This window comes from Bos mutus, chromosome 1, assembly GCF_027580195.1.
Source record: "Bos mutus isolate GX-2022 chromosome 1, NWIPB_WYAK_1.1, whole genome shotgun sequence".
Lineage (NCBI taxonomy): Eukaryota > Metazoa > Chordata > Mammalia > Artiodactyla > Bovidae > Bos > Bos mutus.
The window spans coordinates 125594173-125610562 of NC_091617.1; the positions used below are offsets into that span (position 1 = coordinate 125594173).

General features: G+C 37.7%; 1 protein-coding gene across 2 annotated transcripts in view; it reads left to right on the forward strand.

The window, feature by feature from the left end:
• GK5 (glycerol kinase 5) overlaps positions 1–16390 on the forward strand; it is an 81239-nt gene that overhangs the window by 34154 nt on the left and 30695 nt on the right. For both annotated transcript variants that reach the window (XM_005888765.2, XM_070375034.1), the window contains 6 exons: positions 1636–1729; positions 6814–6945; positions 13756–13831; positions 14369–14430; positions 14513–14586; positions 14783–14843. In XM_005888765.2, coding sequence (XP_005888827.2) covers positions 1636–1729; positions 6814–6945; positions 13756–13831; positions 14369–14430; positions 14513–14586; positions 14783–14843 — 499 coding nt within the window. The remainder of the gene's footprint in view (positions 1–1635; positions 1730–6813; positions 6946–13755; positions 13832–14368; positions 14431–14512; positions 14587–14782; positions 14844–16390) is intronic.

A 16390-nucleotide genomic window follows, 5' to 3' on the forward strand; every position in this document is an offset into this window, starting at 1 on the left:
GGACTGTAGCCGCCAGGCTCCTCTGTCCATGGAGTTTTCCAGGCAAGTATATTGGAGTGGGTTGCCGTTTGCTCCTCTAGGGATCTTCCCAACCCAGGGATCGAACCGCGTCTCCTGTGTCTCCTGCATTGGCAGGTGGATTCTTTACCACTGGGAAGCCCCCATTAAAGTGGAAGAACATGTAAATAAGCCCAGTAGGAAAGTAAACCTAGGTAGGGGTCTCAGGAAGAAAAGGGGATGTTTGAGGGATTAAAGGAAGGGAAGGTATTTAGGGAGTAAGACTGAGAGAACTGAAATAATACTGGGTTGGCCAAAAAGTTCATTCAGGTTTTTCCATAAGATGGTACAGAAAAACCCAAACAAACATTTTGGCCAATCCAGTAGCAAGACATGCCTACTGATATATTACAAAGTTAAGTTTTGGGGGGGGTTTTGGTTAATTTGCCTAATTTATTTATTTTTTAACAAGTTAGAATTGCAATATATGTAAAGTTTTTAATCCTGCTTTTTTTCCTTTAATATTATACTGTGAGAATTTTCCTCTCATTAAGCTATTTTGTGTTTTCAGTTGAAGTATACTTGATTTACAGTGTTTCAGGTTTATAACACAGTGATAGAATACCAGTGGTAGAATGTTTCCAGGTGGTAAAGTTGAGGATGTGACCCTGGGTGAGGACTGCTAAAGAAGCATTGGAAATGACAGTCTTGGGAACTGAACGTGGTCTGGTGGCCCAGATGGTAAAGAGTTTGCCTGTGATGCGGGAGACCTGGGTTCAATCCCTGGGTCGGGAAGATCCCTTGGAGAAGCAAATTGCAACCCACTCCAGTATTCTTGCTTGGAGAATTCCATGGACAGAGGAGCCTGGTGGGCTACAGTCCATGGGGTCGCAAAGAGTTGGACATGACTGAGGGACTAACATTTTCAGTTTTCACTTTCACGGTCACGCAGGGGTAGTGTTTCCTCCTGGAGGAAAGACAGCAGGCCAGCCAGGGCTGGATGCTGGAGCTGAGTGGATGACAGTGATTGATTTGCAGGATCCTCAAAGGAAAAAGTATTTATTTCTACTATATTTCTTAAGGCTATACTTTCATTGTAGTGTTGACCCAGTTTGTTGAATTTATTTATTTATTTTTTTGAACAAATTTTGGGAAGCCGGGTAGGTTGCCAGTGGCTAACCAGTCCTAAAGTTGAGAAGCATAAAATAGGATAAGGCTACATTTCAGCACTCCTGTAGGTACAGTTTTTATCTGATTGTGTATTATCAAGATAAGTACAATGAAAGGAAAAAGCATCGGCTTCTTTATCTTGCTTTTAAAGTTGTATCAGCTTCTTTAAAGATGTTTCATCAGTTTTGCTTTGTTTTTGGAAGTGCCCACATTGTCATGCTTCAAAAAGGATAACTTTTTGGATAGAATCTGATTGAAAAATTTATGCTATATATCACATAATTGTTACAAAGTGTGCTCAATTTGTCAAATCAAAAAGAGACATTTACAGAGCCCCACCTAATTAAATCATATGTTGAAATTACAGTTTGACCTCTAAATTTGTTTTCTCTTGTGGCAGCAGGTCTTTTATATAATGTAGTCACTGATTTATAATGAGTCTCAAAATACTGTTTCCATCTTTCTTAGGAAAACGGGAAAGCATTTCCACAACTTCATTAGTTGGCAAGACCTACGAGCTACTGAACTTGTAAAATCTTGGAATGGTTCTCTTTTAATGAAGGTAATCTTTTCCTTATGTTCTGTGATTTGGATGTTACTGTTTTTCCCGTATATATTCTTCAGCTGTATGCTGAATTATATAATCTACTGATGATGTTTTAGGACATTAAGAAGAGAATAACATGCACATGCACACTCCCCATACTAGTGAAATTTAATAGGAGTCACCCAGAAGTATGTGTGGTGGGTTGAAGTGCTTAACAGCTACTCTTCATGAAGTCCTGAGGCGATTTGGGGTGGGCGAGAGGTTCACAAGTTACTGAGAATTCATTCTTATTCCTGGAGAAATAGAAAAAATACAGACTATGTCCAGTATAGGTACAGACCATGTCCAGATTTTATCATCTGGACATAGTTATGAAAGTGGAGAATGGATATTGAGGTAGATAACTAGCTGACTGCCTGACTGCCACAATCTTTCAGCATGATGCCTGGCACGTGGTAAGGCGGTGACAGCGCTGGTGACGACGGGCAGCGGTTGCGATACATCACTCAGAAGTGTGAGGTTACTGAGTCGAAGAGGAAGGCAGTTTTCCAGCCCCTCAAATGTGATACCTGCAGTATTTGGTCTTATAATCAAGACCAAATGTTATTATATTATACTAAATATTAATTATAAGACTGCTGCTAAGTCGCTTCAGTCGTGTCTGACTCTGTGCAACCCCATAGACAGCAGCCCACCGGGCTCCCCCATCCCTGGGATTCTCCAGGCAAGAACACTGGAGTGGGTTGCCATTTCCTTCTCCAATAATTGTAAGACTAACTATGCAATACTGATTATTTTAATGCTTCTAATACCACACAGCTTTCTCAGCTAGGCTGCCCCTCCCAGGTGACAGATAGGGGAGTGTCTGGAACATCAGGTTTCCTTAATAAGTGTTTGAAGACATTAATTTTATATGAAAAGCAAGTCCAAATATTGGGTCGGCCAAAAAGTTTGTTTGGCTTTTTCATAACATCATGAGGGAAAACCAAACCAACTTTTTGGTCAACCCAACATATTATAAATATGACAGTAATACATGAATGAAGCATATCTGCCATAGTCTCACCCACACTGATTTTTTTGTTAGTTTAATATATAAAAATGTATTCTCCCTTAATAGCTTGTGAAGCTGAATATCAGAGATGCTGTTTACAGAAAGAGCAAGGGTGTTGAAAGGGATTATAAGGAAATGTTGTGAAGTTTGGTATATTTTAAAATTGTACTGTTTATAATGTGCAGTGTTATACTTTAATATATAATTTTAGTTTTTAATCAGTCAATTTATTAGACATTCGATTCCTTAAGATGGCTTCCCTTGTGGCTCAGACGATAAGCGTCTGCCTACAACGCAGGAGACCCGAGTTCGATCCCTGGGTTGGGAAGTTCCCCTCTAGAAGGAAATGGCAACCCACTCCAGTACTCTTCCTGAAAAATCCCATGGACAGAGTAGCCTAGTAGGCTACAGTCCATGGGGTCGCATAGAGTCGGACACGACTGAGCGACTTCACTTCACTTCACTTCTTCACTTCACTTCACTTAAGTTGGTCACTGAAGTGTTTAAAATGTTTATGCCCTTGAAAATAAATTGTGAGAACATTTATTTCTGTAGAATAAGCCCCAAATCTCAAGTTGTGACATAAAACTGGCATCAGGCACAAAACTGAACATTTAAAGGACTTTGGCTACTTAATACCGAACATGTCTGTGACATAACTTTGGGCCTCTCCTAGCAGAGAAATGCATACAAACAGATTCATAAGAGTTTAGCACACAAAATTGCAGAGCCGGTCCTGCTGAAGGAACCCTACCCTGTAACTGTCCTTTTCCAGATCCTTGTGGTGACAGCAGTGATGGAGGTTCTTGGAAATGTTTAGGGAGAATGTGTCAGAGCTGGCACCAAGGTAGTGAGTTTAGCCACCACTGTCCCCAGGCAAAGTGATGAAGAAATTGACGCATGGTGGCCATTTCCCAGCACCATGTCTCCTCCAGGCACCAATGCTTCTTCTCACTGTTGTCCTGATTCATGCCTAATGGCTGCTAAGGCTTTTCTTTGCTTTTAGCATAAAATCCTAACTTCTTATCATAGTTTGACCCTGACCTCTTTCCAGACCCCGCTCTCCCTGAAGCTGCTAAGGGTTAGGCTCCCGTTTTGCCAGCCCTCAAGCCCTTTCTCACCCTAAAGCCCTCATCCCTGCAAGGGACCCCCTCCACCATCATGGCTGGACTCTTCTCATCGTCGGGGCCCGGCTCGCCGTCCCCTCCTCTGTGGGAGCCCTTCTCTGCCATCTTATTTATAGCAACATCCCCTGCCTCCAATCCAGTCTTTATTACTGTCCTTTCTTTCACAACAGTCCTCAAACTTCAAAGATCTAACACACATTTCTCAATTGAAGTTTTAATTGAGACAATTGTAGATTCACATGCAGTTGTAAGAAATAATACAGAGATCCCTTACCTTCTCTCAAGTGGTAACATTTCACAAAACTATAGCATAATGTTAAACCAGAATATCGACATTAATATATTCCATAGATCGTATTCAGATTTTCCCAGCTTTACTCTTACTCATCTCTGTTTATAGGTGTATGTGTTTTAGTTTCTATAGTTTTTTCCGCATGTTCGTTTACCTGGCACCACAGTCAAGGCACTGAATACTTTCATCACTACAAGGATCCCTCGTGCTGCTTTTTTATAACCACATCTGCCTCACTCTGCGTTCCTCCCCACCCTCTCCCATCCTTAGCTCGTTGCAACCACTAATCTGTCCTTCATTTCAAATTTTTCTCATTTCAAAAATGTGAGACATGTGGCATCGTGCAGCATAACCTTTTTTAATCTGGGTCATTTTTCGCTTAGTATAATTCCCTGGAGAACACAAGTTATTACATGTATCGGTACTCCTTTCTGCTTTATTGCCGAGTTTTATTCATGAGCCACCTGTTGAGGGACATCTGTGCTAGAGTCAGTTTGGGGCTGTTACCAATAAAGCTGTTATGAACATTTGCTTATGGGGTTTTATGTGAGCATAAGTTTTCATTTCTCTGAGATAAGTACCCCAAGAGGATGACTGCTAGAATATAGGGTAATTGTGTGTTTTGTTTATAAGACAATAAATGCTGTACTTTTTTTTCAGAGTGGTTGTACCATTTACATTTCCACCAGCAGTGTATGAGTTATAAGATGTGTATTTTTTCTAATTTTGAAAAGAATGATTTTTAAAGTGAAAGTTGCTCAGTCGTATCTGACTCTTTGCTACCCCACAGACTATACAGTCCATGAAATTCTCCAGACCAGAATACTAGAGTGGGTAGCCTTTCCCTTCTCCAGGGGATCTTCCCAACCCAGGCATTGAACTGGGGTCTCCTGAATTGCAGGCAGATTCTTTACCAACTGAGCTATCAGGGAAGCCCGATGATTTTTAAACAGGATGCATTTTTAATCATCAGGGATTTTTTTTTTTTTTGTCATTTTAACCATGAATTATATCTTAGCATTATGTCACAACATAATTTATAGCATTTTTTCTTTTTTAGTAGTATATTAAATAGGGGTTCATTTTAGAACCATTGTATTCTTGGATGATCTCATTTATTGATTTGATTACTTATTTACCTATCTCTTCCTGCTAGAATGTAAATTTCAAGAAGACGGGGATTCTGCCTGTTTGCTCTATTTTCTCAGGGCCTTAGCACTGTTCTTGGGACTTGGAAGGCACTCAATAATAGTTGTTCAGTATGTGAACAAAAGTGTTCATTGTTCGTATGTTGACTAAAAGTGCAGGTGTTAGAAGTCTTAATATTTTTTGTGTGCCCCCACCAAAGTATCTACATTTTAACAGAAGATCCCTGAAGGATCCCAAATCTAAGTCTTTATAGAGAAAAATCTAGTTGCTTGTAGAGGAAGAACTTCAGTTTGAAGCATTTCTTAACATATAACACATCAGAAAGAGGATTATTAAATACTTTTTTAAAAGTCTTGTATTTAATAAGTAATGTAAAGTGCAGAAGGTTGGCCTGCAGAAGGTCAGAGTACTGAACAGGATGAAAAGGAGGGTACTATTTCTGGTTATAAGATGAATAAGGTCTGGGAATCTAACGTGTAATGTGATGACTATAGTTAATAATTCTATATTGTATAACTGAAATTTGCTAAGAGAGTAGAACTTAAATGCTCTCATCAAAAAGAAAGAAAAGGTGAAAAAAGTTGAAGTCTATTGTTCAAAAAAAAAAATGAAGAACAAAACTGTAATGAGAGAACTGAGTCTACACATTTATTGATTGATGCCTTATGCCAAAAATGAAGGAAAAATAAATTTGTATTTCTATTTTAAATAAACCAAAATCTTTCAATTTCTTTTGAGGAGGAGTAGGAATAACCGAGGGAAAAATGCAAGTAGATAAATTCTCTGTAATTGAATTTTTTGTAAAACATCAGTTTCAGAAGTTGAATCATCCATCTGCATCTTTGTCATTAGGTAGCAGGATACATGTTTATTTTGTTGTTTTGGGGGTTTTTTTCTAGTATGTCTTACAAACCTTAAAACTCAATGCTAGTTTTTTGTATAAGGTTTTTTTTTTTTTTTTCCAATTAAAGATTTTGCATTACTAAGAAGTAAACTTAAAACTGTATATTTCATCTTTAATCATTAGATAAATATAAATAGTATTAAATAAAATAATTCATCCCAAATTTTAAACACTTAATGTGTAGGGAAACTTCCCTTCTGTGTTAATACTAAGTTGATTAAAAATATATTTCTAATAGAAAAATAGCCTTCTCCCTTGACCCTCTTGCTTTACTTCCATAGTTGAAAATAGGTAAAGAAGTATAAAATAGTTATTTTTCAAAGGTTTTTGTAAGTACTTGAGCCTGCAGTGTTCTGAAGACATTCATAGTAGGTGTGTCACGTTTCATATTTTAGACTGCAAATTGACCTCTTAGGGTGCTTTGCTTGATTTCCTTATGTGCTGAGGACACTATATAAGGAATTAAAGAAGTTGTTTGCTGTTGAGTTTGTTTGCATGTGTATAGAATTGATATAGAAACATCAAACGCCATTAAACACATTTTCCTAAAATATCTTTTTTTTAAAAAAATAGCTCATACACAGTTCCTGCCGAGTACTGCACTTTTTCACTAGAAGTAAACAATTTCTAGCAGCCAGTTTGTTCACTTTCACAACTCAGCATGTTTCTTTGAGATTGGCCTGGATTTTGCAGAACCTGATTGAGGTAAGAAAAGATTGTGTGTGTGTGTGTTTGAGGAATGAAAAAAATGGAAGGAATAAGGACATTAATTTGATTATTTGAGGGAAAATTGTGTCTACCACATTGGGATGGAAGACAAGGAATCTTTACTCAATATTTCTTTAAACCATTTTAATGGTGAATCATGTCACATACAGAAAAGTAAATGAACCAAAACGTACCTACCACTCAGTGATATTTTGTGGAACAAACGTCTGTTTAACACTATTTGAATCAAGAAATAGAACATGGTGGCACTGTGTGTGATGTTTTCTTTCCATTTTTGTAATTTACATGTTTATTCCTGGACACCACACGTAGGTTTCTTTGCTGGAATATTTTTGAACTTTGTAAATGGAATCATGCAGTGTTTATTCTTCTGTATCTGACTCCTTTTGCTTGGCATTATATTTGTGAAATATAGCACTGTGTGTACATTAATTTTATTGTATTCTCATTGTAATTTAGTGTTCAGCATGTGATTTTACCAGGGTGTGTGTATCCATTCTGTTCATGTACATTAGCGTTATTTCCAGTCTGGGGCCATTATGAATAATGCTCTGCATTTCTATTGCTGTAAATGTATTTCTATTGTATCTATACATGGGAATGGAATTTTTTAGGGCATAAAAGTGTATATATATTTTCACCTTTAGTGGATAATATCAAACGTTTTTCCAGTTTTTGTCAATTTGCACACTCCTCAGCAGTGAATGAGAGATTTTAATTTCATTTACCATCATAATTGATATTATCAGTCTTTAATTTTAGCCATTTTGGTGGGTTGGTTGTGATATTTCATTGTGATTTTAGACTAGATTAAAAAAATGAAATCAAACTGTGTGCTATCTTACAGGAGACATACTTTAGACCAGAAAAACAGATCAGTTAAGATTAAATGGGGAGTTCCCTTGTGGTCTGGAGGGAGAGTTCTGGGCTTTCACTTCTGGGGCCCAGGTTCAGTCCCTGATCAGCATGCCCCTCCCCAAAAAAGAAAATGCAAAAGGCTGGTAAATGAGTCAAAATGACAGTTAAATAAAAGAGTAAATGGATGGAATCTACTATACAGAACAGACTCACAGACATACAGAAGACAGACTTGTGATTGCCAAGGGGGAGAGGGAGTTGTTAAGGGAATGATTGAGAGTCTGAGATCAGCTGGTGCAAACTAGAATATATAGGATGACAAGGATGACTTACTCTGTAGCACACAGAGCTACAGTCAATATTCTGTGATAAACTGTAATGGAAAAAATATGAAAAAGAATATATATACATATATATAATTGAATCATTCTGCTATATAGCAGAAATTTATACAACAATGTGAATCAGCTATACCTCAGTGAAATATTTTTTTGAAAAGTCAGTGGATAGAAAAGATGTCCATGCAAACAGCAACCATAAGCTAAATGACCATTCTAATATTAGATAAAACAGACTTTAAAAACAAACAAAAGTTTTACTAAAGATAAAGAAGAGCATTTTATAATAATAAGTCAATCCATCAGAAATACACAACAATTACAAACTTGTATGCACCTAATAACAGTGTTCTGAAATACAGAAAACAAAAATTGGCAGAACCAAAAGTGAAAATAAACAATGCATCAGTGGTAGTCGGAGATGTCAGTACCCCATTTCAATAATTGGTAGATCAGCTGGAGAGAAGATCAATAAGGAAACAGAAAACTTGAACCATAGCATAAACTATCTAGACTAATAGACTTTTACAGAAAGCTAATAACAACAGGATACACATCCTTCTTAAGGGTGTATGGAAGCTTCTCCAGGATAGACTATACACCATAATACAGTCTCAATACATTTAAAAGGGCTGAAATTATATAAAGTATTTCTACAACTACAAAGGAATGAAATTTGAAATAAGTAATAGAAAGTTGGGAAGTTCAAAACTATGTGGAAATTAAACAAAGCATTTTAAATAATCGGTTGAAAAAAGAAATCTCAAGAGATATTAGAACATATTTTGAGATGAATGAAAATGAATGAAAACATAGTATACCAAAATGTGATGTACCAAGAATAGTGTTTACAAGGAAATATAGATTAAGACTATATTATATAGAGAGACTATGTTAAAACAAATCTAATATTCTATCTTAAGACACTGGGGAAAAAAATGAGCAAACTGAAAACCCAGACAAGCAGAAGGAAAGTAATATAAAGACTAGAGTGAAAACTGTTGAAATAAAGAATAGAAAAACAGTTGAAAAAATCAACAGAATCAAAAGTGGGTTTGAAAAGATTAGCTAGACTGACAAAGAAAAAGAGAAAACAAAAAGAAGATCCAGATAACTAAAATTATGAATGAAAAAGTTAATATTAATTCCAGCTTCACTGAAGTTAAAAGCATTAGACAATACTATGAACAAGCGTATGCCAGCAAATTAGATAACTTAAATAAAAGGGGAAATTTCTTAGAAATTGCACAAACTACCCAGACTGACTCAAGAAGATATATGCAAGCTGAATAAATCATTTGTCCATTAAGAAATTAGTAAATTTTAATTTTAGAGGAGTTTTAGGTTTACAGAAACCTTGAGCAGAAAGTACAGAGTTTCCATATTTCCCCAGTACAGTTTTCCTGTTATTAATATGCTGCATTTGTTACAATTGATTAATCAATAGTGACACATTATTATAAAGTATTATTAATGTGGTATATCTACAATTACAGTATCATTCACAGTGGTTTCACTGTGCAGATTTTATATGAACATAAATTTTCACCTCATTTGGGTAAATACCTAGGTATGCAATTGCTGGATGATAAGGTAAGAGTATGTTTTAAATTTGTTAAGAAACTGCCAAATTGTCTTCTGAAGTGGATCTACCATTTTGCATTCATCCCAACGATGAATGGGAGTTGCTTCGTATCCTTGCTAACATTTGATGTCAGTACTTTGGATTTTAGCTCTTCTAATAGTTGTGAGGTTGTGAAGTGGAGAAGGAAATGGCAACCCACTCCACTACTCTTTCCTGGAGAATCCCATGACAGAGGAATCTGGTGGGCTACAGTCCATGGGCTTCCCTGGTGGCATAGATGGTAAAGCATCTGCCTGCAATGTGGGAGGCCTGGGTTCAATCCCTGGGTTGGGAAGATCCCCTGGAGAAGGAAATGGCAACCCACTCCAGCACTCTTGCCTGGAGAATTCCATGGACAGAGAAGCCTGGTAGGCTACAATCCATGGGGCAACAAAGAGTCGGACACGACTGAGAGAATTCACTTTCACTTTCACAGTCTATGGGGTCGCAAAGGGTTGGACATGACTGAGTGACTAACACACAATAGTTGTGAAGTAGTATCTCATTGGTTTAATTTATAATTTCCTAATAACATGTGATACAGAAATATGACTCTACTTTTATTTCTTATTCTTTATGTTGATAAGGACCTGCAGGATATATATTGACTAGAAAGGATGACTGCAAAGATGCTTTTCTCATCCTGATCTTGAAACAAAAGCTTTCGACATTTCACCATTTAGTATGAATCTATGATAGGTTTTCTTTAGATATTCTTTATCAAATTTAAGGAAATACTCTCCTTTTCCTGTTTGCTAAGATATTTTGTTATGTATGGATGTTGGCTTGATCAAGCACATTTTCTGCACTTATCTCAGTGTGACATCCTGCTTGGGCCTCATGCATGCATGCACACTAAGTTGCTTCAGTCATATCCGACCATGTGGGACCCCATGGACTATAGCCCGCCAGGCTCCTGTCCATGGGATTCTCCAGGCAAGACTACTGAAGTGGGTTGCCATTCCCTTCTCCAAGGGATCTTCCCAACCCAGGGCTTGAACTCATGTCTCTTACATCTCCTGCATTGGCAGACAGATCCTTTACCACTAGTGCCACCTGGTAAGCTTGGGCCTTGTAGGAAGTTTTAAATTCATTGCTTGATATCTTGTTGATTTGGAAAACTGATAATATCAACTATTATCTTCAAGTATAAATTTCTGCTCCATTCTCCTGAAAATCTGCTTACATGTATGTTGGATCTTTTGACTAAATCCTTTTTGACTCCCACTCTTTATTACATATTTTCCATTCCTTGGTCTCTATGGGCCTTATTTTGGGTATTTTCATCTAACCGGTCTTCCAACTCTTTTATTATCTCTTTGTTTCTAATACACTGTTATTAAAACCCAAGCATTAAGTTCTTCGTTTTTAAGTTTTAGAATTTCTTTCCACCCCCATGCCTCAAATCAGCATGTTATTTTAAAATCCATGGCTAGTATATGTAACTCCTATGGATTGTCTCTTTCTCTTTCCCACCCTCACCAGCCACCCCTGCCACAATGTTCTCTTGTTTCCTCATATGCCTGATTACTTTGTTGTTGTTATTCAGTCACTAAGTCATGTCTGACTCCTTGTGATGCCATGGGCCGCAGTACACCAGGCTTCCCTGTCCTTTACCATCTCTCAGAGTTTGCTCACACTCATGTCCATTGAGTAGGTGATGCCATCCAACTATCTCAGCCTCTGTTGCCCCTTTTCCTCCTGCCTTCAGTCTTTCCCAGCATCAGGGTCTTTGCCAGTGAATCAGCTCTTCGCATCAGGTGGCCGAAGTATTGGAGCTTTAGCTTCGGCATCAGTCCTTCTGATGAATATCAGGGTTGATTTCCTTTAGGATTGACTGGTTTGATTGCAGGGTGACAATATACAGCTTTGACATACTCCCTTCCCAATTTTAAAGCAGTCCATTGTTTCACGTCTGGTTCTAACTGTTGCTTCTTGACCTGCACACAGGTTTCTCAGGAAGCAGATAAGGTGGTCTGGTATTCTCATCTCTTTAAGAATTTTCCACAGTTTGTCGTGATCCACACAGTCAAAGGCTTTAGCGTAGTCAGTGAAGCATAAGTATATATTTTTCTGGAATTCTCTTGCTTTTTCTGTGATCCAGCAGATGTTGGCAATTTGATCTCTGATTCCTCTGCCTCTTCTAAATCCAGCTTGATTGAAATGATTCAAAGCTGAGATGGAGTTCCTGTAAGAAGCTTTTAGTTTACCCCTACTCCTAGAGTAGAGTCATTTGGAGTCTTAACCCAACGTGAAGAGGATTGCTCTTGGTCCTCCTGTGTTAGGAAGCCCTGACTACTCTCTCCCTCGCTAACCTAATGAGGACCTACTGCCTATCAGAGGGGCTGGCCCTGAAGTAGTTTTTAAATGAACAGGTGAGTTTACTACCTGGTGGGCATTGTTGCTACTTGCTGAAATACAGATTAACCTTTGGGGACCTGCCTGTTGGTCCAGTGGTTAACACTGCACTCCCAATGCCAGGGGCACAGATTCAGTCCCTGGTCAGGGAACTAGGATCATGACACATGGCATGGCAAAAAAAGAAAGATGCAGATGAACCTTTGTCTAATTTGAAACAAATTAGAGAATCACAATTTCTAAATTTAGAAAGTTTCAAATATCATTATTTTACTTAAAGTATTCCATATTTAGGGTTTCCTCAGTGGCTCAGCGGTAAAGAATCCACCTGCAGTGTAGGAGTCACAGGAGGTACAGGTTCAGTCACTGAGTCTGGAAGATCTCCTGAAGGAGGGCATGGCAACCCACTCCATATTTTTGCCTGGAGAATCCCATGGACAGAAGAACCTGGGGGGCTACAGTCCAAGGGATTGCAAAGAGTTGGACACGACTGAAGCGGCTTAGCATGCATGTACACACTCCATATTTAAGTGATATAACACCTGACTCTTCAAAATACTTGTGATAAGGTGACTTCTCTTTTTAAAACTTATGCCATTCATCTTCTTTCATTGATCCCTTCTACTATTAAAATATAATTCATTCTTAAATATGTGCATTTGCTGTTTTTTTACCTCATTTATTTAGCAAGTTTTTTTTTTTTTTTTTTAACATCTGTTATTTGAAAGGGATAAGGGATGTCCCTAGGTGTTGGAGTTATAAATGGAATCTAGTTCCTGCTCTTAAGGAGCTTAGGGAATGAATGGTGTTGTGAGATGGTGACTGTATGAGAGATGTCCTTGGATGCTGGGTTGGGCATATCCAGGAAACGCTAGTCTTAAAGGACAAATAAGAGTTGGAGAGATGACCAAGTAGGATTTGGGGAATTGTTTTCCAGTAAGTTAACGATAGCTTTACAAGCTTGGCAGTTTCTCTGTTAGCTAGTTTAAGGAGGTTTTGATTCTTTTTTTGCTTCGGCAGATTTCTTCTGTGATGTGCCAAGTAAGTAATATTTAGGCTTTCAGAGGTCATGAGGACTCCCTCGCAACCAGTCCGCCAGTGTAGCATGAAAGTAGCCATAAATAATACAGAAAGAAATGAGCGTGGCTGTGCTCTCTGTGGTCAGTAAAACTTAAAGGAAATGGAAAGTTGAATTTCATGTTTCGTGTGTTACAAAGTATTCTTTTTGTTCTTTTAACCATTATAAAATTAAAAAAGCATTCTTAACTTGTGATACAGAAACAAGCAACTGTTTTGATTTGACCTGTGAGCTTTATTGTGCTATATCCCATTTTAGACTTTCTATATTTAGGCATATTCATATATGTAAACTAAAAAATAGATACACTTTTTCTTCATCACAAAAATAAGCATGCTCAGTGTAAAACTAAAGCCTTTCATACTCTGTAGTAATTGCTTAGAATTGTTGAGGGTAAATTCTAGAAATTATTTCTCTGTATATAAATTTTTATAAAAAATGGGATGATACTGTGTTTAGTGATTGGCACTTGATCATGCACTTAACAATTTATCCCTTTTGAACTGATCATGTGCTATTGTGTTTTCAAGGTGCAAAAGGCAGTGGAAGAAGAAAATTGCTGCTTTGGGACTGTTGATACCTGGTTGTTACATAAGCTCACAAAAGGTAAAGGTGATTTGATAGATCTGCTCAGGTAACTGGAATTTGACTGATAGAAATCATTCATCTTAAAGAAGCGAAAGTTTTAAACTTTTTCCCCCATATCCCAGACATCCTGTTTTTTCTGGGACCCTAATAACTTCCTGTTATTGTAAAGCTAGATTAATTTCAGATATTTTCTAAGACAGGAGTGATTTTTAAATTGTGATGACACCTCAAACATAAGACTGAGAAAAGTCTTATGTTTGAGAGTGGTAAGACTTGAGTTCAATACTGAATCTGCTTCTTTGCAACTGTACCTAGAGTATATATAGCTGTAGGTAATCACATTGCTTCTCTGAGCCCCTTTCCTCATCTTTAAACTGGGAATCATGAGCTGACAATGTGCCTAAAAGTGTTAAACAGGAAATTGCTTTGGAGACTTTGCACTGGAAATGCACATTTTGAATGAATTTGAGAGCAGGCAAGGTTGAGACTGATAAGGATATGGGTGTTGATTGACACTACCTGATAATAAATAGATCATTTCCAATGTAAATTTAGGTTCTGAATTTGCCACAGATTTTTCAAATGCCAGCACAACTGGACTTTTTGACCCATATGAGGTAAAGTTTTTTCCCCTTCCTTTTGAATCACCAATTTTTGTATAATTCAGCTAGGATTTTGATGACATATTTTTATGCCCAGATGTGTTGGAGCAAGATCGTTACCTCCCTGCTTTCAATCCCGCTCGCTCTCCTGCCTCCTGTGAAGGATACGAGGTAATAATGAAAATCAGATATAGAAACCAGCAAAATTGTCCCTGAATTCACCTCGCCTTCGGGGGGAAAATTATTTTATCACTATTACACCTCCAAGGTGCTTGTATGTTCATTATGTAACTTTTGGGGCTATGTTAAATTTTAGAATTAATATTTCTAGAGCTATAACTTACTTTTTAATCAATTTTATTTGAAGCCACAATTTTGGATCAGTGGATGAAGAGATATTTGGTGTGCCTATACCAATAGTGGCCTTGGTAAGTAGAAAACTTGAGGATTTTTCCTTGTATAGTATATAAACTAAATGAATATCTGTGAATAGTTAGGTTTAGTTTAAGAAACACAAATGTCCAAGCAGAATAGAGTGTGTTTTTTGTTTTTAAGTTAAAGGGCCCTGAATATAATCAGAAGGATTCTCTGTTTTCTGGAAAGGGGACCAATGGGCTAGTGTTCTATCATGGAAATTCTTTATAACTTTTTCTGACTTCTCTATATGTTGTTTTTCAGAAAAGTACTATGCTAAATTTTTAGAAAATGTTGTAGTCTGAGTAATATGTGGTTTATATTTGATACTCTGAGACAGGAAGCAGTGATAGGGCCAGTGCTTAATTTATATTAATATAAGAAACTGTGAGAGGGCAATTAAAATAAAGAAGACAAATATTTGCATTTTATTTTTTATTATTTTTTAAAGTGCATTTACATTTGATAAAATCCTTCCTCTACTGAGACAGTAAAGAATCTGTGGATGAGTGAAAAATTAGCTGTTTCTGGTTTTTGAGGTTTCTTTGTTTCCTTTTAGTAATTAGTTACTTAATTTGGCTGTGCCAGGTCTTAGTTGATACATGCAGGATCTTTAGTTGTGGCATGTGAACTCTTAGTTGCAACATGTGGGATCTAGTTTCCTGACTAGGGATCAAACCCAGGCCCCCTGCATTGCGAGCACAGAGTCTTAGCCACTGGACCACCAGGAATGCCCCTGAGGTTTCTTTCTTGACTATAGAAACTCAGGCCTTGCTTTTAATTTCCTGTAACAGCTTAAGAAGGAGGTGTAGAACATCTGACCCTACATAGACAATCACTCCAGTAGGTGGAGGAGTCAAGTGAGGGGAGGGGAATTTAATTCTCAAATTACAAATTCCTGGAGAAGATCAGTCTTATTCAACTCAGAGTAGGCTCAGGTTTAGATTAAGGTATGACTAGAAAACTTACTCGGAGAAGGCAATGGCACCCCACTCCAGTACTCTTGCTTGGAAAATCCCATGGACGGAGGAGCCTGGTGGGCTCCAGTCCATGGGATCACGAAGAATCGGACACAACTGAGCGACTTCACTTTCACTTTTCACTCTCATGCATTGGAGAAGGAAATGGCAACCCACTCCAGTGTTCTTGCCTGGAGAATCCCAGGGATGGGGGAGCCTGGTAGGCTGCCATCTCTGGGGTCGCACAGAATCGGACACAACTGAAGTGACTTAGCAGCAGCAGCAGCAGCAGCAGCAGAAAACTTATTGATTAGTGAGAAAGCATTCTTCAGGTGAGTTTTGGTTCTTAAAATATTGTGGTGTATATATATTAAATATATCTACATGTATTACATTAGCAAATGTTATAGGGAGTTCCCTGGTGGTCTGGTAGTTAGGATTTGACACTTTCACTGTCATGGCTAGAGTTCAATTCCCAATCGGGGGACTGAGATCCCACAAGCCATGTGTTGTGGCCAAAAAAAAAAGAAGTTATAATTTTTCTTTTTAACAAAAATATATGGTTGGGAAATATATGGTTTTAACCTACATCTACTTATTCA